At 47.4% G+C, this 26,058-nt stretch overlaps 1 protein-coding gene across 1 annotated transcript in view; it reads left to right on the plus strand.

Moving 5' to 3' along the window:
- The first annotated feature begins 227 nt into the window (after positions 1 to 227).
- The window catches only part of LOC106742908 (transcription factor AP-2-epsilon), a 74,399-nt gene continuing 48,568 nt past the window's right edge, over positions 228 to 26,058 (plus strand). The window contains exon 1 of the mRNA XM_014616264.1: positions 228 to 479. Coding sequence (XP_014471750.1) covers positions 228 to 479 — 252 coding nt within the window. The remainder of the gene's footprint in view (positions 480 to 26,058) is intronic.

Consider the following 26,058-nt stretch of genomic DNA (forward strand, 5'->3'; position numbering starts at 1 on the left):
TCCCCTCTCGTTATGGAGATATCGTTGCGCAATCGCCGCCGGAAATAGGAGGCCGACACGCAACCGTGCTCTTCGCGATCCACGTGGACGATTAGCTGATAATATAATCCGACACAACACGCGACGAAGAGGTCGAACTCTATGTGTTCACCCGATCGTTGCCGGTTGATCGCTTATCAGCGACGATCCCGAGCAGGTAGCGACGATCGGCGAAGACACGCCGCACCATGTCGGTTCTGGAGGCCGGCGAGGCCGACCGAACGACGATGTCACCGTTGGACGAGGTCGTGTCGCCGACGAGCGTCGAGTCGGAACTGATGGTCACCGACATGTTGGACGAGCACGAGGCGGCGGACGCGAAGCGCAAGAGGGACACGGACGGCGAGGAGCTCACTCCGCGGAAGCTGCCGTCGCTCACGAGGAACAACAACGAGGTCGGCTTCGTCCTCGAGGAGAGCCCTGACGACGACAGGGATGACGTGAGTCTTCTTCTCAGCGAGATGTGGGTCGCTCAATCGCCGATAATAATCTCGTGTTCGGAATAAGAATGTTCTAATCTGTATATGCGAACATTTCCATACGGGGATCGTTAACTTTACGCGCGTCCGCCTCGGGCTAGAAGAAGGCTCCACGGAGCGAACTGAAAGCGAGAAGTTGAACGTCATAAAGTGATCTCTCGGTACCCCTCGGATTTTTATTGCGGAGAACTATATAACTGTCGAATAGGCGAGCGTTAAAAAAGGAATAAGGATTTCTTATTCGCCGGTTTCTTTCGCGGAGAACTATATAATTGTTGAATACGGCCCTTTTAGAGGCGAGCTCGGACATTAAAGAAGGAACAGCGAATAACATTTTCTTATTCGCGGTTTCTTTCGCGAAGTACTTCATTGTCGCGTCGGCGAGTGCCAGAGTGGGAAAGCAAACGTGCAAGCGAGAAGTGAAACGGGAAAATCACGAAGCGACTTATTCCCGGTGCTGAATTTTTATCACGTCTCTTTCGCGAGATACTACGATCGTTGAGTAGAGGCGGACGTTAAAAGAGAACGGCGAATAATAATAATTTCTTATTCGCCGTTTCTTTCGCCAAGTTCTTCATTGTCGCGCCGGCGGATAAATAATCTCGAGTCCTGTTGCGTGAGGAGGGAATTCTCACGTGACATGGCAGAAGGAAAGAGAGACGTGCCCGCCTACGCACAGTTATACCTGTTTCAGAGTCCCGCGAACGTATATCCTATTCTCGACAACAAATCAGCCGCGCGGATCCACAATAAAACTCGACTATTAATGCGTGCTCTTTCGCGCTTTAGGAGGAGGTGGAGATCCGCATCGCCGCGCCGATTATCGCTCTTCGCGACTGTTCCCCCCATTGTAATCGGCCCGATTCTAAACGCGATGCATCTCCGTCGCGATCTTTTCTCCCGGGCTCTATCGGTTTAATGGCTTCATTGTCTACGGGCATTGTGTTACGCGCGTCGAGGGAAAGCCGCTGTCGTATCCGTCAAATTGGACGGCATTCCGTTTGATTCGCCCCGATGTCGTCGATCAATAACGTTGCGTCGCGAAAGGGGGAAAAAGACGGTACGCGCGCAAATCATTGTTCTCCTCGCTCGCGCGATAGCGTCTCACTGGCAGGGTCGCTAATTGCCACAGGTGTATCCGCGACGTCGTTATTGCGAACCGAAAGATTGTCACGATCGACGAAAGAATCGGCCACCGAGAGCGACGAGCGTAGGCAGGAGTAGTAGAGAGGAGGAGGTGGAGGCGCGCGAAACAGGTTTCAGGAAAAATCCGGACGCGATTCCGAGATGTGATGCGGCGGCGTCTCCGATGTAGCACGTGGCTGCTACGCCGATGACGACGGCGATGATTCCACGAAGTCATCGTCAGCCAGGATTCCATTAACCGCGTTTCCAGCCGGCGAGCGAGCGGCCGAGCGGGTGCGAAAAAAATGACCCTTCGCTACCGGAGTCTCGTGTCGTTAATTATATCCCCGCGCGAATCGGCGCTTTCGCGGTATCTAACCATCTAAGACCGCGGAGAGGTTTTACCCTACTACCACACTATTAGATGGAGCTTCACGCTTCTCTCTCGTGCGCGAGATGAGGGAAGATTAGCCGGTTAGCGTACGTTTCGGCGAACGTTTCGTGACCGATGACGTTTCATTTGGGAAACGACTGCGCGATGGGAACGCGGCGACGTCTCTCTCTCTCTTTCTCTCTCTCTCTCTATATATATATATATATATACTTTTAGTAATCGTCTCTCCACACATATAACTCTCAGCCTGGCCTGCCATTCTCTCTCTTTCTGTGGAAGCGCACGGCCGGTAGTCGGCCGCGCGATTTCGTCGGGAATCTCGTTGGTAATTAAGGGGACACAATGTCCCTGCCCCCCGACGAACGCGGCAATCGCGCGGGATAACGACGGGAGTCATTTGAAATGGTAAGCACGCGGTCGATTAAATTTGAATTTTTGGTCGCGCCGAGAGAAAGGCGCGGGGAATCGCCGCCTCGATGGAAATGTTAGTACTTTTGCGGGCTCGCGCTATTTATTAGTGCGCGTATACGAGAGGCCGCGCCGTCTACGTAAATATCCGCGCATTACTGACAAATTGTCGGCGATTAGTTGCGCGCGTAGAGAACGTATGTCGCGGTTTCTTAAATAACTAACTCGAACTCGGATAAGCAGCACCTAACGTAGCATTATCGCGTAATCTTTACGCCGACTTATGTAAAGATACGACCATTATGATAAATCACAGTTAATAATCTGAGTCGACGGCGGGCTTTAATAACGCGCACAGTGATAAAATGCAGATTTGTACGATTAACCTGCGCCTCGACACGACGCGCGCCATCGGGAATTGCGCGCGGCATTGTAATCATTACGTGCATTTATTTGTGTCTTTTCCCCTCCCTCTCGAGGCGGAGCGGCGAAAACTTGAAATTCTTCCAACTTAAAAACTAAAATCTTAATTAAAACTTAAATTTCAACCTTTTAATTCTGCAACACGGTAGGAACTAAGATAGCATTCATTTCTAGTGACATAATTTATTCTTACTCTGACCATGATGTCATATTTTCGTTTTCGCTGTTTCAGCGTGAAAGTAAGTTGTTTCGAATATTCATATAAATAATTGAAATATCTAAAGCATTTATAGCTTCAGGGCGCAGCATTACTGTTAAATCTGTCTGTTGAAAGGTTCAAGAGAGAAGTTAACAAGTATGTTATCGACAAAGTAGGTTCCCACTAGTCCGGGTCATCTAAGTAGGCGCAAGCTATCCTTATGAGCATCAAAATTTCGACTTGGGCGTACGTTCGAGAGAGATTCGCACGGACAAGATCGAGAAAGCCGTCGCATGTCACGAACACGTATCGACGAACATGTCGATCTTCGTTATCGTGGGCTTTACGAAGCACAAATCGTCCGGAGAGTCGCGCCGTGGAGGCAAAGTGGAGCCGGAGGAAGTGAAAGTACCGAAAATGGCGCTCTAAAATCGGCCTCCTCGACCGTGTGGATAATGTCGTCTCGTTAGGAGGCCAGTAAACAGCGCGATTGATCGCCGAAAGATCTCCCGTATGACAGTTTTAATGGTCCGCGAGTAATCGCCTTCGCCGACGATGCGAGCGATTAAAGGTGAAGTTGGCGAGCGCGCCTTTCACGTGTGCATCCACCACCACCGCGTAAGTACACGCGAGGCCTTATGATGGATCGAAGCTCGGTAACTTCGCGCGAAGATTCCGCCGAGATATGCGAGAAACCAGGAACTCCTATCACGTCGGGGCTTCACGTACGACCGCGAATTTTCGCAAGAAACCATCGGAGCTGGATTTTTCACATCCGCTCCAAGTATCATTCATACGTTCACTCCGATAGGGAATAACCGCTTTTTATCGGACAGAGCTAGATGCTAATGCCGATTGGATAGCGGTGGAATACCGGGATGATGGTAACAAGCCAAGACTCGAGTATTTTCTATATAACTATATCGCCGTTAACCTCGAGGAATACATATTGGAAAATGTCATTTTTCGCCGCGAATATCTCGACTTCGAATAAGTCAGTCGTTTTGAATTTTCGTCATTCGTAAGAAAGAAAGAGCAGAAAGGGAAAAAGGACGAGGTCTCAGCTGGAAACGCGGTAGTCTAAAGACCGAAGATAAATCACCCCCGGCATCGCGGGTAATGATAGGTGTGTAAGACGACCGCGCACGGTGATATATCGTTCGGTGGTCGAGGATAGCGCTTGAAATTCCGGATGAATGATAATCCGCGGTGTTTGCGCGTGTACGCGATTTCCGGCGCGGCCTCGCCGGAGGAATGCTTCATGGCGGCATAAAAGCTGCTGAAAAGCCGATCGATCCGCGAAATCGCGCGCTTCCGGTTATCAATTTGACCCGCCCGGTAGTCGCGTTTCTGCTCGGCTGGGAAAATCCCGAGAAGTTTCGCGTCCTCCGGATTCTTCGGTGCGCGCGAAACGCCGCTTTTTTTTACCCTCCCGGTTAGACGATAAAGATCCGGATTAAATCGCGCGCGCGTCGCGCGTAAACGCATAAACACACCCGTGGCGCACGCCGAGGCGCGGCAGACCCAATAAACGACTACGTAGCCGACAAATTTATCCGCGTAACAGGCGTTTTACTCCGGCGCCATATATTATTACGTCCGCCGGTTTATCTCCGCTACGGTGCTTGCGCTAGTTGCTCGGTAGCCCGCCTAGAGACCTCGGCTGCTCCACTTGCGGCCTCTTCTCTCTCTCTCTCTCTCTCTCTCTGCGAATCCCGCACGTACCGCCCACGATATTGCTTGAAATACCGATGGGATATACCGGCGAGCGTTTATCGCGCGATAATGAATTTTGATAGTACGAGTTAATAATAATCCGAGCGCGTTTGAAATACGATGGGACTCGCTACATCGTACGGAAGGTGGCCTCGCGGTGCTGAAATCTGTCGCTTTGCATGCCACGCTAAATCACGCTCGTAGCATCTAAATTGGCTGCCGAGTGTTCACTCGAGAGTATATGCGGCGGCTGCAAAAATCCTGAGGTTCCGTGTAAAACTCACGGAGCATGTGAGAACATCGTTGCGCATCGATCCGCGGATCACTCCTGTTGATACAATGATGCCGGTCCGCTCGAGCATCCCGTCCGGGCCGTACGTAAAATATACACGCTGATGTAGCGCGTGTCACTTATATTACGCTCGGCAGGATCTACGGGCGGAATTAGGTGCACATGTGCGGTGGAAGCGGCGCGAGATAAATGAAGAGGAAGGCGGCGATGCATCCCCTCCGCACGATACATCTCTCGTTCCGCTCGGCGAGCAGCCGCTCTTCCGCGCGAGATATTAGCGAAACGCGATGGACGAACGAACGTAAAATCGTGATATCGGCATCTGTCGCATAAGCACTTAGGAACTCGCGCTGAGAAATGAATTTGGTTAGATCTGCCTGACGAAAGACCGACCGTTTTGAAGGTAACAGAATTCCTAGAATTGCAACAGCCATTACGTTTGATTTCTCCATTTCAGATCAATTCAACTGTTTTTTTCCTACTTTCACATTGATGATGTTTTACACTTGTGAGTAAAATCGGTACACTTCATTATGATTGTAGAAAGGAGTAAGAAATTCAATTTCTATACTGATCCCAATTAAGTCTCGAGTAATTTTCTACACAGAGCAAAGAAACCGAGATTATTCTCGCACCGGAGAAGACACGTTGAAGCGAAACATCGTTCGTCTCAATTCGCCGTCGATTTCCGACGTAATTGCTTCACGCTAGATGGCGTAAAAAGAAATCGCGGAGATAACGCACGCCGGCAATGCGCGTCGCTCGAGAGAGAGAGAGAGAGAGAGACCTCTCGAAAAGATTACCCGTTAAACTTTGCATGATCTTTAGAGAATGCTCGAACAGCCTCTACCGGTCGGTTATTGTACACGCGAGGAGAATATCCCGGCGTTTCACCGCGTGCTGCTGCGAAACCGCTCGATCTGCAATTGCGCGCGCGCGGAGGAATATTAACTAAACGTAACTTCGGCCGCCGAAGTATGCGCGCGGTTATTCGCGAGCGGAAGATAATAAACCACGGCGTAAGAGTCGCCGTAAAAACTTTTTGCCGTCCTCCGCCGTTTCCTCGCCGTTCCCGCCGATGACGTTACACCGCCGCAGTCGCACCGTGGCTATTTTATTATTACGCGTGCGGCTTCGCGCGCTCCCTGTGGAAACGTAGTTTTTCCGAAATTTTGATTCTGCACCGAGGGAAAGAATAATCTAAGAGATAGAAAATATTTCTTTATTCAACTAACATGTTTACATAAAAAACGTGAAATAACAAAATAGCTGCAATTTCAATTCTAATGATATAATTTATTCTTACATTGACCCTAATGATGTCTTCGATTTCCGTTTTCGCTGCATCAGCGTTCAAATAGATGGTTTGAGGTGACATTAAAATTAAATCCGTAAAGGTTTGAAAAAGAAATTAATGAGACACTTAATCAGAGAATTTATTTATTTCTTCATTTATACGGGAAAAATCTTTTATAGATGAATTATATAAAAAAGAAAATCACAGATAATAGACATAAATATTCGAATCGGAGATCACCGTGACAACGCGAAACCAGAGCGAGGCTTCGGTTGAAGGGAGCAGAAACGCGAGGTGCATCAGACGAAACCTGACCGCAGGATGAAAAGGAAAAACAAGAAGAGAGAAATAGAGCAAAAGAGAAGTGCCCAAAACGAAAATGTCGTTTTCTTCGTTCAACCGCTCGCCGTGCCGGGAAGCATTCCGCTCCGTGACTGATTTCCCGTCGTCCGGCTCAACGTATTCGCACGTAATGCGCGTCAATTTTTCTCGGCAAACTGCTAGCTTATCCAACGTCATTGTACCGTAATTCCGCAAGGGCCGCTCCCGATAACTTGCAAATTATAGCCGCACGTACAAAATAATTTGGCGGACATGTTCGTGCGAGTGAGCGGGCAAGTGAGAGAACGCGCGCGCGCGGTATGCGGTAACAAGCACGAAATAAGACGCATACATTACGACCTTAATAAAGCGGGCACCGATTTACATAGTAATTACTAAGTTTTCTGGATCCAAATTACCCGCGTGGCGAGCCGTCAAAGAAACGACGAGCGGCTGACGTCGCGCGCTCAAATAATGAGCCGGCCGGCCGACGGAACAATAACAACCACTTTTGCGGACATTAACAAATTAGAAATTATAAAATCTCATCTCGTATGTGTCCCGCGCGCTCGAACACGTCGAATCATTATTTCATCCGTACACCCTCCCTCAATGTGTTGCATAAAATATCAGATTTTTACATAAATTATACGATCCTGCGTCGAGATTCCGATACTCGACAGATCGATCGATATCCAAGAGTTCAGGAATGTCGGCAAACTAATTTGTAAGAGCTTCAAATTTTTGGGGGTCTAATTGGGAAGTCGACTTCTCGGATCTCTTCTTCGGAGAAGTTCTATTCCGCGGCATTCCATTTTGACCGTTTGGCGGTCGCTTTTTAACGTATGGTAGCTCTTTGCGGGCAAAATCTATGTCCGGGAAAATACTACGAAATTTCTACGCGAGGCTGCCCAGACAGCGTAACGTCTAAAATCGAGATACGAAAGACGAGATATTAAAGACATCTCGATTTTGGACATTGTGTTGTCTAGGTTCTCTCGTTCGAGGCATCGGTCGTCCACGGTAATTCCGCATACGCGAGAAACTGGAGCCGCTCATTATCGAGAAATTCCGTTATCGCGCGCGATCGCCCAACTGTTTAAGCCCCACGCGATAAAGGAATCGCGCACGGTTTCCTACGAAATAAATTTCACGGCTAATCGCGGCTTTCTAATGACGATCGCGCGATTTCACCTCTCGGCTCGTTGTATTAGCCATTGTGCGATTGGCATTGAAAGAAGCGTCCCGCTACAGTTCGTATTTCGTATTAGCCTTGAACTGGCCGGCCATTGTTTCAGAGACGGATCCTCAATTCGAGTATCGATAGTCCCAACCTGTACACGCGGATACAACCGTTAACCTTTTGGCGTCCTACTTCGAGCGCCGCTGAGAGCTCGAGTGTGCGGGAGAGAGATGTGTGCGCGTCTGAATATGACTCATAGATTCGTGTGAGTAATATGAATTATAAATCGCGAGAGTTCTCGTGAGAGCCTACGAAATTACCGCGCAGACAGTTAAGACAATATTTTTCAAGACGGCGAAGGAAGGGGGAACGCGGACGGAGGAGATTACATGGATGAGGAGAAAGCGCGAAGATAGAGAGAGAGAGAGAGAGAGAGAGAGAGGAGGGGGAAGTGAGATAGCTCAAAGCGCAAACTCAGAAATTGCGCAAGTCCAGCCGTTCGTTGCTTTTCGCGTGACACGGCGATTTTAATAAGTAAATAACGCCGAGACACGTGTGGCGTATAAAATAATATTGAAAATCGCGCTAACATGAAGATCACGCGAACCGTCGATACACCTCGGAGGCGCACGATCAATTGAAATATATTTCCCGCATGGCAAAAGATCCAGTCAGATTTTTCCCGAGATAATTATGGATTCTAATTGGGAAATCTACGAAGGTCCTCTGTTTAGACGTGTCATGCTTCAAACGTATGTATAATTCCAAGTGAGAGATGTAAACAAATCTTATTTGGCCCAACGTTTTCCCAAATTTCTGCTCGGTCGGAGAAAATCATGAGAAATTTCTATGCGGCTTTCCGTTTTTCGCGCGCGTTTCTCCCGAATCCCGGAAAAGGATCCGTGTCAAAAATCCGTGGCGCGATCGTCAAGTTCACGTGTAAAAATATTTCCGTGTGTAAAACGCGGCCTGTTACGCGACGAACGAACGAACGAACACCCGTGTCACGTTCACACGGAAGTCTGGAGTGTGTCCCGCTTGTCCTGAAAAATGCTCTTTCACCTTCGGGAGTGTCTCGCGCTGATATATTTTATGCGTCGCTGCAAGTACCCCTGAAAGGCATCTGCGCACGTCGGGGCATATACCCGTCGGCGTATTACGCGCGGCAAGATTTTAAGCAACTCGCGTTCGCGCGTAAATTCGCAGAAAGAGCGACGCAACAGCACCGCGTCCGAAAACTTCCGATTATATCTCGTCTTGCACCGTTGGGAGTAAAAATAACGCAAAAGGAAGGATGCGCAAGTTCCATCGTGCGAGCTGCAATCGAACCGAAGAAAAAACTCGGATTAGGTCGCAAAAAAATGTTCCACGTGGGTAATGCCATCATTACTGGAAGGTCAGTCGGATGATGAGTATATAATCGATATGTCGGGCCAGCTTTATGATCGCGTCGTTAAACTAGATTTTCCTTGGATCAAGTAAATATTTTAATTGGATAATTTGCTTGGAAAGTACTTCACTTAGATCGAGAATAAGTATTACCAAGTTAATATTGTTAATTATTTACCCGAACATTTCGTCTGTACAAGTCTATAAGCCATTTAAAGTAGACGCAAAGTGTCTTTAAGGGCGGCAATTGACTCGCATGGTCCGCGAAACTCACTCGAGCCGATTTTTGACGCTCCCGTTCGGCCAAGAACGCATTTGTCTTCTGGTAATGCGGAAGGCGCGGCGGCGCGTCGCTTGCTCCGAAAAGTGCTCTTTCACCTTCGAGGGTGTCTCGTTGGCGCGCTTTATGTATCGCCGCGAGCGCTTGGAAAGCACCTGCACATGTCGGCCTATACCCGTCGGCATGTTACGTAGGTAACCTGCCTATGTTCCGCCGCATGTATTTAAACATGAGGCCTGTCCTCGTGCGTCGCGTCCACGTGCACGTCCAATCGCACAGACACGCGCGCGCACACACACAAGCTCGGTCCAACTGCGGTGCGTGGATGTTTAAATATTGCTGCTGCGTTATACGACACAGGGCGTAGAACCTGTTCGAGTAGGCGGACTCGGTGCGGTCTCCGTCGGTCAAAAGCGATCGATCGAGGCCTTCGACGCTATGATTTTACGTTGCGACGTGATCGGAGAGGAGGAGGTCGTGCGGCGCCCGCGCACTAATTCCGTACGTGCGAATTCAATTAAATTCGCGACCCGCATCGTTGATTAATCGGAGAAGCGAGAACGCGCCTTTCCACTCATTCGTCTCCTTCGGAAGCAAAGAGGTGTGTAACGCTTCTGGATACGTGCCACTTATTAGCGGTTACACCCGTGTGAGCCGGCGAAATGAAGACGAGAGCGCGAGCTATCGTTGCTGTCCGATCTGTAATTTCATCGGAGCCGCGCTCTTCTCCGGTGAATGTTCCCGACATATGTTCCGTTGCTCCGTCTGCTACACGATTGCGATGCAGTGTGATTTGACAAAAGATGCTGGACTTTGTTTGGGAAATCTGTGCAGATTCCAAGTATACACTGCACGGAGAAAAAAGATTGTTTGATTTAATACATCAATAGGAGTAAATTATATCATTAGAGCTGAAATCGAACCTATTTCGTAATCTTACTTCCTACTGTGCTGTAGAAGAGATAGGAATGACCGGGGAGCGGTAAGAAATATCGACGCGACCCTTTTTTTTCGATTTAACAATACCCGTCTAATTTCCGCAATCTCGCGGATATGAGAATATATAGCCGTCAATTCGACGGATTACAGCGCGTATTAGAAAGTCCGCAGCTGGCGTCTCGCGGAATGCACGTTCGATCGTTACAGCGGCGGTCGGAATTTGAGAAAAATCGCCACGACGGACGATAAATTCTCTAATGAATGCGATTCTAGTCCGGGAGATAATAAAAACGACGAGGCGTACTCTGAAAAAAGAAGAAAAGAAGAAATGTGATAAAATAGCATGAAAGTAACAGAGGATCCAGTCCCGTCTGTTGGTTTGGATGAATAATTGCGACTTCACATTAGGTCCTTTAAATTCGAACGCGGAGTGATACATTGTGCCAATGTAATGCATCAGCGAGATAATAATCGTGTTTGGAAGAAATTTTATTGCGTTGATATACGGCCGAGCGACATGCGCGCGCGCTCCTATAAATTATTCACCGAGTTGTTCGATAAATTTCGCGGCCGTACGTTTCTTCATACCACCAGCTGGAGAACGATTGAATTATCAATATATAACTCAAGCACGTCGTTAATATAAACGAAACCGCTTGCACGGAGATGTCGCACGGCTCGTTGATCGTCGTTATTGTTGCGGCGGCGCGTCACGTTGTGTGACGTCTCGCTTCTCTCGTTTCCGCAGATTTCTAAAACAAACTTGTCGCGAATGGAAGAGAGATGGAGAGAGAGAGAGAGAGGGAACTATAGACTTTATTAGCGAGCGATGGGAAATAACACAGCGGACGGGCTCGCGATTCCAGGCGCGCTATAATATCCACCGAGTGTGTATCGCGGGTGTTATTCGCGAAATTATGCGAGGAGACTCGTGCCGATAACTTTCTTCCCGTCGATGTAACACGGTTTTAGAGCGCATGAATTACCGATACAAGTTGGGTACACGACGATGTATGGACGAAGCCGAGAGATGATACAGCGATCACGCGCAATCGCGCTTTATCAGCGTGCTTCATTAACACGCAATTCTCGTTACGATCCGCGAGACGACGTCTTTCGACGTTCGTTTTCTTTTTCGTTTTTTTTCTTCCTCGCGACGCAATCCTGCTTTCCGTTTTTCTCCATTCTACCCCTTTTATCTCAGTGTATTTCGCTATCTTTGCCTCCTATTGTGTTTCGTAATTAAAGATTCAACGGGGCCAAAATTTCGATTCGGATTCTGCGATTGGTATTTATACGGTATTCAATAATAATATAAATAAATAATAAATATAAATAATAGTAATAACATTATTTCTTATATATACTGTATTGATGATGACGGCACAAAGTCTCTCTAGCTGGCGGAAACGCCATGACTTAATGAATGATTCGCGCGGATAACACTGCGAGAATTAATAAGTAACGCGTAGATGAATTAATTATTGGTTACGAGCGATTAATCTCGAGCGCGAACGTGCGTCGCTTCCGAAGCATCTTACCAGACGCGTTGTTGCTTCTTCGACGCGCGAGCTGCTCTGGGATTTTGCAACGGTATTCGCGCACGAGCGGACGTTATCACGATTAAAGGAAAAAGCCGTGAACTTTCGCCCGTCCCGCTCCTCCTTCGATACGCATCTTGACGCGAACCGCGAACGCTGTTCTCGTGTCGGTTCCGATCGCCTCTCGGCGGCGCGCCGATCATGCGAGATCAACACCGGCGAAGTCGTCTTGTTTCGAATGATATTTTATCGTCTGACATCGATCCGAATCGATTTGCGACCGAGGGCCCATCACTTTTATACGTCGCGTCGAGTATGCTTTGGAATCATTAATTATCACGAGAAAAAATGTTCGATATTTAAAATCATACTGAGAAAAATGTCTGGTATTTGTAACTATAATCATCAGTGAAAGGATTGTAGTCGGGAGAATCATTTTTCCAGCGAGTGTTACCATAGTGAGAAAAGGTATAATTGAGGCCAAAAACGACTATATATGTTTTAGCAAGATTTCTCTCAGTGGATTACAGATTCGCGATCCTCGCGGAAAGTCGACACCGCGAAACGCTTCGCATCCGATCGCCACATCGTCCGCGGATCGTTGATGAGGTACTTGCTTCTGAGAAAAGTAATCGACACACTTGCGAGTTGGTTCTTACGGCTCCTTGTTACTCGATCGATTTGCATCTTTCGCGGACTTGAAAAATTATCCACAGTACATTGCATTGCATGCTTTCTCACACGAATATCTAATTCACATATGCTGATTCTTAACTACACACGTGTGCGTGGCTGTTAACTTAATCGAGATCCGAGCTTGGTGTGCGCGCGGCGATAAAATCCGGGATCGCCGAAACTGCATCCGACAGGGACTCGCTTCGAAGGCGAATCGCTAATCCTCGTAACGATGTTCCCTCGCCGCATAACAGACCCACCTACCACAGTGCACCTGCCACCTGTCTCTCTCCCTCTGCCCTCTGTCTGTCTGTCTGTCTCTCTCATTCTCTCGGTATCGTCGTCTCTCGTTCCTAACAACCACGGATTATAGTAGTCGGCCGCCTACGAGATACAATCCCGTAGCTGCGAGATGATTGGTCGCCGGTGCGTGCGTACGTACGTACGTACGGGCGATATTAGCATAACACGACCTAATTGATGCTGGTCGTATTATGCGACTTTACCCGGCCGACTCTCGCTGCAACGTTCCACACGGATCGAAACCCAGGTATAAGCAGCCTGTTGTAACCTCGGTGTGCGCAGACACACCGCTGGTGCACACACATCGCCGGCGTAACGCCAAGCGGAAATCAGCCGTGGAAACGTGAGAAGCGGATCGACGGAAATTACGCGTCGGTTGATCGTCTCTCGCGAGATTTACGAGATGCCTATTCTCGTTCTCTCTCCTCCTCCTCCTCCTCTCTCTCTCTCTCTCTTTTTCTCCCGTTAAGTTATATCGATTAAAATTGGAAACGACCCTCCCGTTTAAAACCCGACAGATTATGTGGCACAATTGGACGAGTAACAGTGAGTTCATAATCGTGCGCTCGCTTCTATAAATGGAGTTTATAGTCGAACATCGGGACGATGAGGATCGGTAATTATCCACCATTTAAAATAATCGCGCTGATAATTACGACAGTGAAGATTAAATCACTACACTTTCTCTCTCTCTCTCTCTCTCTCACTCTTTTTCTTCGCTAACGCTGTGAGCTGCGGGCGCGCGCGCCGTGCATTAACATAACACGATCTAATTAGCGGTTGAGAAATCGTCGTAGAACATTGCCAATGTAAGCACACACCGGCAAAACCGCGCGATCGAAAAACTCGTCTACGCTCCGCGAATCGATATACCAGATCAACGATAAAATCGGTCGGAGCGACCGGTGGACGTCGCGGTAACGTCAGGCTAACTCGCTGTCCCGTCTAATTGTGTGTAACAGCGGTCTCGTTTTCCCCAATAACTCATAACGGATACTTATCCGTCGCTTTTCTTTTCTTGTCGCCGAACAAAACGACGAAGACACGCATGATGGATTTCGCCGCACTATAGTAGCATACGCAGAAAAAAAAGAGGCTAGAATTCGTGAAAGAATTGCAGTCGAGAGAACTATTTTCTTAACAAGTGTTACTATAGCGACAATAATCTTCCATGCGCACTGCTACTACTTTTTCTGGACTGAAATCGGCAGAAGTTACGAGGAAAAATAAGATACAAATATAGAAGGTCACAAGTGATTATAATTTCAGTGGGATTTTCTTAGTGCGCGTTGCGTCGCGTTCAACACAATGACAGTGCATCGTCGACGAGAGACGCTCGATCGAGTGCACGTTGCGACGTTATGAAACGTTCTGACAGCGCTGAGAGATCTCGGTTACGCAATACAAATCAAAATATATCTAAAAAGATGCGTGTGTATTTTTAGCATCGACGGAGAGCGTTCGTACGCGTGATTCACGTGTGTATCATACAGACGCGTGGAGGCGAGTTGGTGAGTACTCACACAGGTGCAATCACAATCGACTTTAGTCCCGTTAGCTTGAACCCTCTGGACCGGACTCCTGCCTCTGGCCGCCCGCCGTGTATACGCGAGTTTAACGCGCGAGCACGTGTATGATGTGAAATTGTCTGGGCGCGCGTGTATGTAGCGTGCCTGTGCGCGCGTGTGTCCGCGAAAAAACGGACACACACGCCCGACATCGTCCATTAACGTCGTCGTCGAATTAACGGTGAATATCATTGTTAGCAGCCGCGGAATGATCGGGGGCCCGCGTGCATGTGCGAAATTTCGCGGACGGACATGCCTCTAACACACGGTTTCAGCAATCAAAATAGTGATAAGCGTAAATCCCGGTAGCCCGAGGGCAAAACGCCGGACGACCGGCGAAAATGTCACTTTTCAAAATTATTGAAAACCTCTCGAAAAGGCAGAGCTGCCAGTGCTGGTGGCAGGCGAATGCCGGGGGAATTCGAATTAGAAATTAACGCTGAAAAGTGTCATTTTCTACGAATGGCGTTTCCGGTGACGTCTTCTTTCGCGGCAGAGAAATTATCACGTTTAATTCAAAGTTGCACATTTTTCTCATCCCTTCTCCTTCCCTCTCCCTATTTTTTACTTCCGCGCGGTAAAAAAATTTGGTGTTGCAAACGGAAATTTTTCTTTGTATTACCTTAACATGTTAAAAAATACATGTAAATAAGCTGAATTAACATATTCAACCTGCTAACATATTTACTTCGTTAAAGTAATATAAAAATTTGAACGGACCGTTTGTAACATTTTTCACTGTACATCTCTCTCCTTTCGCTGCACCTTCAACTTTAGAACGTAGCTATCATCATTTCGTCTCTTAGCGTTCGCAAAAAGTTCAAGTTGTTTCGCCTGTTCTTTACGTACGCGAAAAAAAGATACGCCGCCTCTCGGAGAGGACGGTGAAATTCACAAAGCCTCGCTCATTTATACCCGTCGTAAAGGTAAGATAACGAAAGAACGATAATTCGGCGGCCGCGCGCGGTAGCTTCGGTAAACACCGTCGCTCGTAGACGATCCGTTAACCGAGGTAAAGGCAACGCGAGGAAAAGCGCGGTAACGTGTGGTAAGATAAGGGCGTCATGCGTTGGTTACCGTTGGGTGGCGTTGGATGGTCCGCTTGGAATGCCGTTTAGCGACTTCCCTCTCCTACTATGTTCATCCAGAGCTCTCTCTCTCTCTCTCTCTCTCTCTCTACCCCTTTTCTTCCCCTCTCGCATGTCTTTCATGTTTGTACGCGTGAGTGCGTATCCTCGCGGTCGCCGATCGTTGTCGAAGTTTCGATCTCGACCCTCTTCCTTCGAGATTTCAGCGCGCCGATGTGCTTCAGCTACCGACGGTAATTAGCCGCCAAGTAATATTTACTTAATTCTTAAGTAAAATAATCACTCCAATATACTTCTTAGCAAATATTTATTTGAATGTCTTTTCTTTCAGTCTGTGATTTCATCAGAAATATATTTCACACGCTTTCATCAGAAGCATTATCACCGGATTCGTTTCAAGAGAATACACTTTTGATACGCGCGGCTGACACACCCGGATTAAAGCGCGCAATAAGCAAGTGCGTTATTAATTTCTCGACAAGGAAGGAGAGCCTCACGGGCGAACGTGGCAGAGCCGCGAAAAATCACGACGGCATAAATCTTCCCCGCGAAGGGGCATTTTTGTCGCTCGACATGCGAGGACGGTGCGCGATTGGAAATGCGCGAACACGCCCCAGCGCGGTAGAAATTTCCTCGAGATAGGCCCCGAGCGCGCGAGAGCGATTATCGAAAGTTCGCTTCGAAGTGCGGATAGAGCGGGATAAACTCCGCGGCGCGATTGCTATCGGCTAAACTCGGACGAAAAATCACGTATGTGACTACCGTGTGCGCGCACACACACACACACGCACGTATACGCACGGCCCATAAATATATAATGGACGATTATGTAGGCCAGTCTATCGAAATAACGCGAGATGCGTCAGCGCCTTCCGTAGAGTTTCTTCCCACGAGGGATTTCGTATACAATGTGTCGTGTACTTCTCGCCGTTGCTTTTTATTAAATTTTGCCCATATATTAAACCTTGAATTCTATAACACAGTAGGATCTAAACTAGAAAAATAAGTTGAATTTTCATTCTAATAGTACAATTTCTTCCACTTTGACCGTGATGGTCTATCTGAAATTTCCGTTTTCGCTATTTTTAGCATTACAACAAGTTATTTTACGATAACACAAATAACAATCCTCTGCGACATTTCGCTGAGGTAAAATCTGTCAAATTTTCACGAAGAATTACGTCGTGTAAACATTATACGCGTCATGGTTTACGCCGTATACCGGTGTATATACGTAACTTTAACGCGAATTAATTAATGCGCGATTATGCATACATAAATCTGAAAAAATAAAATCAAGAAAACCGAACCTGGCCGAAATTCGCGCCGGACAAATTGGTTCCGAAACACTTTTTGTGTCTCAGATTGGACTGGATACGACGACCGATGACGGTTCGGCAGCGCGTTGTCGACGTTCCGCCGTCATTATTACGCCGTTTTGCCGTTTCACCTCTCGTGCGAGCGCGAGAGGAGGTGTTTCTTTTCGTTACTGATTTATATTCATGACTTTTTAGCGGCCGAAACGAGACGCGTGATTAATCGAGAGCGGCCGAAAACGTTCTCGCGCGCGCGTACGTCAAATCGAATAGCCATCACCGTTCGTCCGATCGGTGATTAACTATCGATAGAAGCATCGAGTTTCTATTTGTCAATTACGAAAAAAAAAAAAAAATGGGAGTCGCGGGTAGGAAGGAAGGACAGATAGACGGACGGACAGCACACCAAATGCGGCCGTCGAGACGGTATGCGCCACGACGCTCGCGTAGCGTGTCGTAATTAATACGAACGCGCATTTTTCTGGCGTATATCTACGGCGTAGAAAAAATATGAGCACCGAAATTACAAACGGCTGCTTAATTCCCCCGCCCCGTTGCCCGCGCATAATAACAAATAACGCGAACGCGCCGGCCATTCGTCACAGTCGCCGGGCGACTCGAGCTTTCTCGGCTTGCTCGCACAGAATTCGTCGACTAAAAAGATAGGGAAGGGGAAAAAAAGACCTTTAGTCGTATCTCGGCGAGTATCTCGTGTCGACGATTACGACAGCATCTCGCGGACGCCTTTCGGCGCTCGCCGGCTGATTCGCCTGTTCGCGGATATTTTCCACGACGACAACGGGGTATCCGGGTTTTATGCGACGACGACGACGACGCGCGCGCTCATCGGGCGTTTAACTTCGGCGTGTCGTGAATGGCGCTTCGCCCCGTAATTACGCTGCAGAATTTACACCGGCATAAATTACGCCCGGCGACCCGCGCAACGCGCCCCGCGCGCTGACGGCCGTTTTCACCTTGCAAATTAATAGTGACTCTTGAGAGCCTCTTTTCCCTCTTCTCCTTATCCTCCTCTCTCTTTTTACTCTATCCCTTCTGCTCATTCTTCCCCTTTTTCAGTCTTTTCTCCCCTCTCTTTCTCTATCGTTGCGCGGATACGCCTATGAATGAGAGTCCTTATCTGAGCCTATCTCACGTGAGCCGTATATTGTCGGCGCAAGGTAATTTAGTAACCGGGAAACATTAGCGTGAATTTGTAGCGAGCGAGAGAAAGAGAAGCGTTTGAACGAGAGACACTGGGAAGCAAATTTTTGATATTTTGAGACCATAATCGCATAAGTGAAAGAATTATAATCGGGAGAACCATTTTTCTAGTAAGCGTTACTATAGTTAGTCATTACAATCTAATGACCTGGTCGAAAATGATTATAATATTAATGGAATTTCTCTCAGTGCAGTAGGGAGAACGGCAGTAGAAAAAAGGAAAAGAGCAATGAGATTTCCCGTCCGGCGCTTCGACTTGCGTTATCCCTCGGTCATCGCGATATTGTACAACAACACGTCGTCTCGTTATAGTGGATGTTCGTCATTAGATGAGGAAACGGTGTCTTAATGAGCCATCACGTGAAATAATGGAACGACGTGCTCGCACACGCGCGCGTAGAAATTAAGCAAACGCGAGTCACGAAGTCGCTAATCTGGTCGGAACGAGCGACAGAGAACTCGCGGGACAACCTCGACAAGTTTGAGAACTCGAAACCGCCTCGGTGTCTTCAGCCCCGCGGTAGTAACGCGGAATAAATCCCCGCCGGTGACGGCGACGACGTCGAGTCCCGTGATGAAAAAGAAACACGTGAAATTCGAGAATATCACGCAACTGACGAGTGACGAATGCACCGGAGAATTACGAACAACGACGTGGAGCGAATAAGTGGAATCCGCGTTAGAATCTGCCACTTCACCGCGGAGATCATCAAACGTTATTACCCCGCACAGCTGATTGTCAAAAGCGTACTCTCTTAAAGCAAATCAGTGAAGCATATTTCATTGATATCAAGAATTACTCGCTGCACGGAGAAAAATCATTCAGAGGGACAGTGAATTTTTATGCTGTTCAACAAATATACAGAATATTTCTTAAACACCGTCCAATATTTTAGGAGTTGATTTCGGAGATCATTTTATAAAGAAATGAATATATATGTTTATATGAATTTTTCTTTATAAAATGACTTCAAAAATCAACGACACCCTGTATATATTTATTCATTTGCTACGACAAAAAGTTTATTGTAAAAATTATTCTTCCCCGTATGAAAACACTCCCACTTGGCTCCTCCTTGTAGTCTTGCATTTTGATTAGTGAAAGTATCCTTAGCAGAAATTGAACCTCGTGGATGTTTAACGACGAGGTAGTAAATTTGCGTCTCGTCGTTACTACGTCGTTACTAGCCAGTAATGTAACGCTCACCTCTTCCAATGGCTGAATAATGGCTAAACAAGTAAGTCAATTGACGATTAAATAAGAGACATATATATTACAGTTACAAGATGAAAAGTCATAACGTCAGAAAATCTAATGTAGCCTGTACTAGCTACTAGCTACTAGCTTTCGACTTAAGTTACTAGACACATTCTTACTCGGAAAGATACCATTGCAAAATCTGTAGTATTTACTGATTTCTTTACTTTAGATACTTTCAACGGGGTTTTACTGATTGCAGCATTATATTTATAACTGCACTGTTTTTCAGTAATACACTGACTCCACTTTGGAAAGTGGCGTCAGAAAGACATCATCAAATTACACGGCTGTCAGAAAAAGTAAACATTAATCCCTCGAGCAACAAGCGATTAGGCCATTCACACCCGAAAATGATCAAGAAAGTAAGACTATCCCTTAAATTTCTTCGAGTGAAATCTCATTCAAAATTCGAATTCGCTCGAGGCGACGGTGAAAATATCGACACTCGGGATCACCGAGTGAATGAACTCAGAGTGGATCATTAATTCATACTCTCTTAAAGCAAATCAGTGATAATATTTCGCGCGGATTAAGCCAGTAAAATATATTTCACCAATATCAGTGACATCACTCGGAGTCACAAGAATAAATGAACTCGGAATGGACTCGTACGAGTAAACGTTTCATTCGGATCGGAGATATTCACTCGACTGTCACTCAGCTTTTCGAAAGCGGCGTATCACTCGACGGAGGATTTCCGAAAGATCGTGCAAAAAATTCTCGAGCACGCGACCGATCTTCTCGACTCGACCGCTTCAAATCTCGCCTGCGTTTCTTCCTGCGCCGACTACTCCCGAGACGCCCACCCCTGTACAGTCGAGCATCATCCCTACATAAGATCGAGGAGCGAGCTAGCGAGCGAATGAGCACGAGAAGCGCGCGGCAGACGTCGGCGGGCGACTCGGCGAGCGTCGGCGAGCGTCGTACGGCACCCGCGCGCGCGGACTATCACTCCTATTCGCTCGACCGTGGGACGTCCCATCGCGCGTCCATCGTACCCGTGGTGGGGCACGCGGCCGGTGCTAGGTCTAGCTGCACGTGGTGGCGCGTATCCCGGGGCGAAATTTTCGGTCTCGTCGTCGGGGTACGCGTGCACAAACGAGGGCTCCCGCCGCTCCACCTCGGGCGCGCCTTCTCTTCTCCCGCTCGCTCCTTCCGCTTTCTCTCTGTCGCTCTCCGCTGGGACACCCGGTCTTGCCTGTCGAATGGTAGGGCAGCGTACTAAGGTGGTGGTGGTGGTAGTAGTAGCAGCAGCAGCAGCAGCAGCTCCGCGGTAAGAGCACACCGTAGCACCTCCCGTTTCGTTCGTTTCTCCGCGGCCATACGGCTGTCGGGTGCACTTTCGTACGCGTCATCGTCGCCCTCGACGTCCTCTCGTCGCTCAGTCGGTCGGCCGGCCGCGACACGACACCCGATCAGCTGTTCCACTCCTCCAGAGTTTCCTCCTCCTCCTCGTGGCCTTCCTCGAGGAGAATCGGAATGAGACGGTGATGGGAGCACCGATCGTGGAATAAGTCGCGATCGGAAACCGCGTGCGAGGGCACGTGTCGGCGCGGAGGTCGGTCTCTCGCACCGAGAGAGTGCGTCTTCTAAAGAGGCTCGGGGGAATAGGTCGATTGGAGAGAGAGAGAGAGAGAAGGGGGGAGAAGGAACGCCGTGAAAGACTGTCGCATGTTCCTGCGAGCTCCGGTAGTGATGGATGAACAAGGTGCCGTATTGACCGCGCGCGAGACTCGAACTAGTCACGACGATCAGCGCGTCTCTCTCTCGCGCATCCGTAATTTTTGACTTCGCGTCGGTGCTTAATTCGCGTTTACGCGCCCATCACCATCATAGTGCTGACCGAGAAAGACAGCGACGCGGAGATCCTCCTCGTCTCCAGAGAGCTCTAATTCCCTGACGCGCACTCGATGTGTTGTCCCGCTGCCCTCGACGTGCACGTGTACGGCGCTGCGTCCGTCGCGCGACGCCCGGACGGGATTCCGCGATACGCGGCTTGTGACGTGTGTGGTTCGCCTGCTTAAGTGCTTCAAGTGGTGTATATACGCGAGTAGTGTGACGCGACCTCTCTGAGCCCGGCCGGTGTTGACCGCGTCGTCGGGTTCGCGCGCGTTCCTTGACACTCGTTGCACCGGCAAACTGGAGGTCCTAGGCATGTTTCCGCCGCGTACGGAGGCGCCGACAGCCGACAAGCTGACGCTGTGCTACGCGCCCCACGTCGACATGACGACGGTCATCGAGGTCGAGGTGCGATATCCACCGATTCATCGTTGCCTCTGTGCGCAGTCAAGTTTTCGTCTTCTTCCGCGAGTGTTCGCACCTCGTAGTCGCACGGAGAAGATACAATCCATTGGTGCAACTGAATTTCCCGTTGCCTCCGGACCAGACGAAAACTCGATTGCGCGAGCGGAAAGATTCCTGTGAGAGGTCAATCGCTCTCCGGCGTCCCAAAACCGAGTTTTGTGCGGCGGAATGTTTACTCGAACGTCCCCAGTCGCAAAGTAACAAAGATACCGCTTCTTGTCACCGCTCTCTAAAGTGTATTATCACTGAGACGCAGTTAAGAGAGTCACCGGTGGTCTAAGTTACATATGTTTGTGTAACTATATCGGGTACATATTTCTGCTACGCGGTGCGTAATAGCGACTTGCATGAAATATTTCCACTGAACGAATCAGTGGACTTAACAGAAGAGCTAAATGGTAGTGTTTCCGCTAAAAATTAACGAATACTCATTGATTATCGTGTGAAATATTGTGTCTTGAAAACTGATTAAATTAGCTAAATGCTAGGTCTAGCCCCACATTATGACATGATTGTGAAACTGATACAATCAGCGATATTTTCACTTATTCGAATTAAGAGAACAAGGTTTCATTTCTTATCACTGAGTTTTATCTGGAAGTATAATGATATGCGGAAAAAACAACTTTGTTAATTACGTAACTGAATTTTCCGTTACCCGGGTGCTAAACGAAAATTCGGAAACAGAAAGATTCCTGTAGGAGCTTTCGACTCGGTCAATTGCTCTCACTTGTTTCCACCGATCTTTGATGTGGCTGAATGTTCTCAGTCGCAGTAATTAAGATGTCACCGAATTTTCGTCTCGTCCCTATTCAATTGCAGGAACCAAGTTTTTTTTCCATGCTAGAAACTAAAATTCTCGCGCACATCTGATATGATTTTTGCGGCACCGATCGTGCCTTTTTTTTCTTGTGTCGTACAATTTTTGTTTTTTTTTTCTTTCTTCTTCTTTTGTTAATAAATTCTCTTGGCGATTCTCCGGTCCGAGTGTATTGCGACGGACAACGTCCGACTTCTCGATGTCGCGAAGTAGAACGCACTAGGTTTGTCTTCGCTCAGGTGTGTCTTATAACGCACTTGAACGTCGATTTTCCCGTTGACCTCTCCTGACGAGCTCGAGATCGGGAAACGAGATTTCACGGCGTCCACACACTTCTACGTGTTGCCGGTCCGCGAAAAATGGCCGATGTGTCGTTATAGCACTGCGACGCGCGACCGTCGCCGCGAATATGGGTCAAAGCGCGCAAATGTATGCGGCAATTACCTCTTTTACTATGGCGACTACGCGGATACACGGCAGTTACGCATTTTTAATTGCGCGCCCATTCAGCGTTTAATGGCTACCCTGTCAAACTTTAACTGATATTAATGCAAAGTTAGCGGCAATTATTGTGTGCTCTTTCTTCAGGGCATATCGCCGTTAATCTCTTTTCCCTACGCCTGCTCCGCGTTACCTTTTGCGAACACTTGCCTCCGATTCGTTCGTTTCATCATCGTTTATATCTGGTATTTAAAGTGTGCTTCGACATTTCATATCTTTCTTTCTCTCTTTCTCTCTTTTCCTCTTTGATAAACTCTAATTACCCGGCGTGCACGTAAGAACTACGCGTGGTAGAAAAACATTCAGATTTTGACGGGCAAAAACGATCGGTTGTGCCAGAATTTCGCGGCGGTGAAAACGGAATACTTATTTTATTGCATTCGACAAGGTGGCTAAACTTGACAACTAGCGCAATAAAATCCTGATCGTGAACTACACTTGAGGCGTTTGTGCCAAATGAAATGGCCATTGAAAGTGGCCGGATAAAGTATGCCTACTTGTCTCCGGTATTATTTACGCCTAATCGACCATCAGTCGATTTCGTCATGTGCGGTATAGCTGATCGATTATTAATTGCGGATATATGTCGTGTACGCGCGTGTGGCAAGAGAGACGCTTTCTCCTTCTCGAATCTTATAAACAGCGATCTCAGTGTGAAAGCTCGGCTACGGGAGAGATTGTTTCTTTCGCGGATTGTTTCCGAAATTTCTAGCCACACCCGGTTGCCGGTATCGTATTGACTTCTTATGCCGCGAGGATCTTTGCGCGATGTATTCTCGATTTTAGTGCCCGAGTAATTTAGTAAGAATCCGCGTTTGAAACGGGGATGTCAGTTTGCGTAACAAACTCAGCTACTCCGCGAATTCCACTTAAATCGCTCGAACACTAAAATCAGGGACGCAGTGTTAAATTAGTACACACAAAAAATTGTTGGATATAACATATTTATTTGTGCGAAAATACATATTTTTGCACTAAGAAAGAAATTTTTTTAAATGAGGAAAAATATATTTTCTTAAGTCTGTAGTTTTTTCACGTGAAAGAACAATTATTTGTTCTATATTTAAATAGAAGAATTTAGATTTAAGTAAACATCCGTACAGAATAAATATTATTTACTTATTAGATATTTTTTTCCGTATCTTCCGCTTTCATCGTCATCTAAACTAATCCCGAGGAATTCGGCTCTCTGCGGAAGGGTGAGTTCCCGTTCGCATATGTGCAGATTGTTCCCGGCAAGAAATTTGTCGGGAATTCGACGGCGCCGCACGCGCCTTTCATGCACACACTCATACACACAGGTGTACAACAACGGTCGCGACGCGCGATAAAACTAGCGGTTGGCCCTTTCGCGGCTTATAGAGACGTCCGAGATCGTATCGCGGCCCGCTGCGAGATCTAATGGCTCGCGCCGCGGCAGAGGTGGCCTTTCCGCCGATATCCAGATACACTCGAGACGATACCATCTACGTGAGTAATACCGTGTAATCGAGAGCTCGCATCGCGAGATTACGCGGCCCGGATTAAGCGGCGTTTATCTATCTCTCGACGGGTCGCGCGAGAAGAGTGCCCCGATCGCTCCGGTGAATCGCCCTCGCACACAAATCGCCGCGAATCTAAGACGAACTAATTCGGATATTGCTTTATGTTTGCATGTTCTAGAAGGAGATAGAAATAACGGTAATTTTTACCTCAGAGAATACCGTATCTGAAAACCATACCATACTCGTCAAATTCCATTTGAAAAATGAAGTGACCGTAGGACCATTCGAGTCGGAGTGCTTTCTCACTCTTACGGAATGAATTCTTCACTCTGTATTATAGAGTGGATATTTTCATTTCGTGCCAAATCTAACCTAATCTAAAATTTAATAGCTAATCAATCAGGAAAATTTCAAACAATATTCTTCTATTTTTTCCATTAAATTTCGAGGCCTAAAAAGATATGAAAAGTTTGCGGAAACATTTTTATATACCTTGGTTAGATTTTCCGTTAGGTATGGCAAAACTGTGGAATAGCACACATTCTTCACATTCAGATTTATATCGCATTTACATTTACACAAAATCTATATGCATGAGAAATACCAAAAAAAGTAGCATATTTATGAGAAATACCAAAAAAGTAGCCGTGATCGTATTTATGTGACATAACATTTGAAGGATCGTCTCTACGTCATTGACGTTGAAAGTTTGTTATCGATTTTGGCATCCCTCCGGCCCTTAATTAGGAGCAATTAGAGCTTTGAAGCAATCTTAATTAGATAGGGTCGAGAGCTTAATTAGGTAGATAGATAGATAGATACATATTTAGAATGCCTAAGATAGGCAGATCGATAATTAGTGTCTCTTATCAAATTTCGATTAAGCTAGTGTCTCTTATCAAATTTCGATTAAGCTAATCGACGATTAACTCGTCTATCAGAGTTGCCAACAACGTGGAGAATAATAATTTATTATTAAAACAAGTAAAAGAAACCTCGAAGTTCTCTTCCCGGCGGTACGAGTTCATCCACGGGCAGGATTCTCCGAGTGATCTTTTTCCGTCGGGTCTTCTTCACTCGCACCAATTTTCCGCGAACTAATCTTCCCGATGTCGTAAGTTCGATCGTCTCAAGTGCGGCGCAAGAAGCCGGGGCGGACCGATAAAAATCGCGGGATAACGCGGCCGCGTATCGTAACTGTAAATTTTCCCCGCCGTAATGTAATTCAGCTTTCTCTAAAAACAACCGCTTCGGTTTATCGAGTTATCGGTTGATTCGATCGCGATATCGTGGAACGCGATATCGCACTGTCCCGGACGATATAACGTCTTATGCGTATTATATTCCACGAAGCATGTACGGCACACCCTCCTCCTGTGCCTCGCTTGTGCGAGCTGTTTGCGCCGATTACCGTGAGATTTGCATGGTTTCCACCCTTTCGGCCGCCGTAATAATCAACGTTCGATCCTTGTTATCGTACAACGAGGAATAT

This window comes from Dinoponera quadriceps, unplaced genomic scaffold (assembly GCF_001313825.1).
Source record: "Dinoponera quadriceps isolate SergipeBrazil2010 unplaced genomic scaffold, ASM131382v1 scaffold946, whole genome shotgun sequence".
NCBI classification, from domain to species: domain Eukaryota; kingdom Metazoa; phylum Arthropoda; class Insecta; order Hymenoptera; family Formicidae; genus Dinoponera; species Dinoponera quadriceps.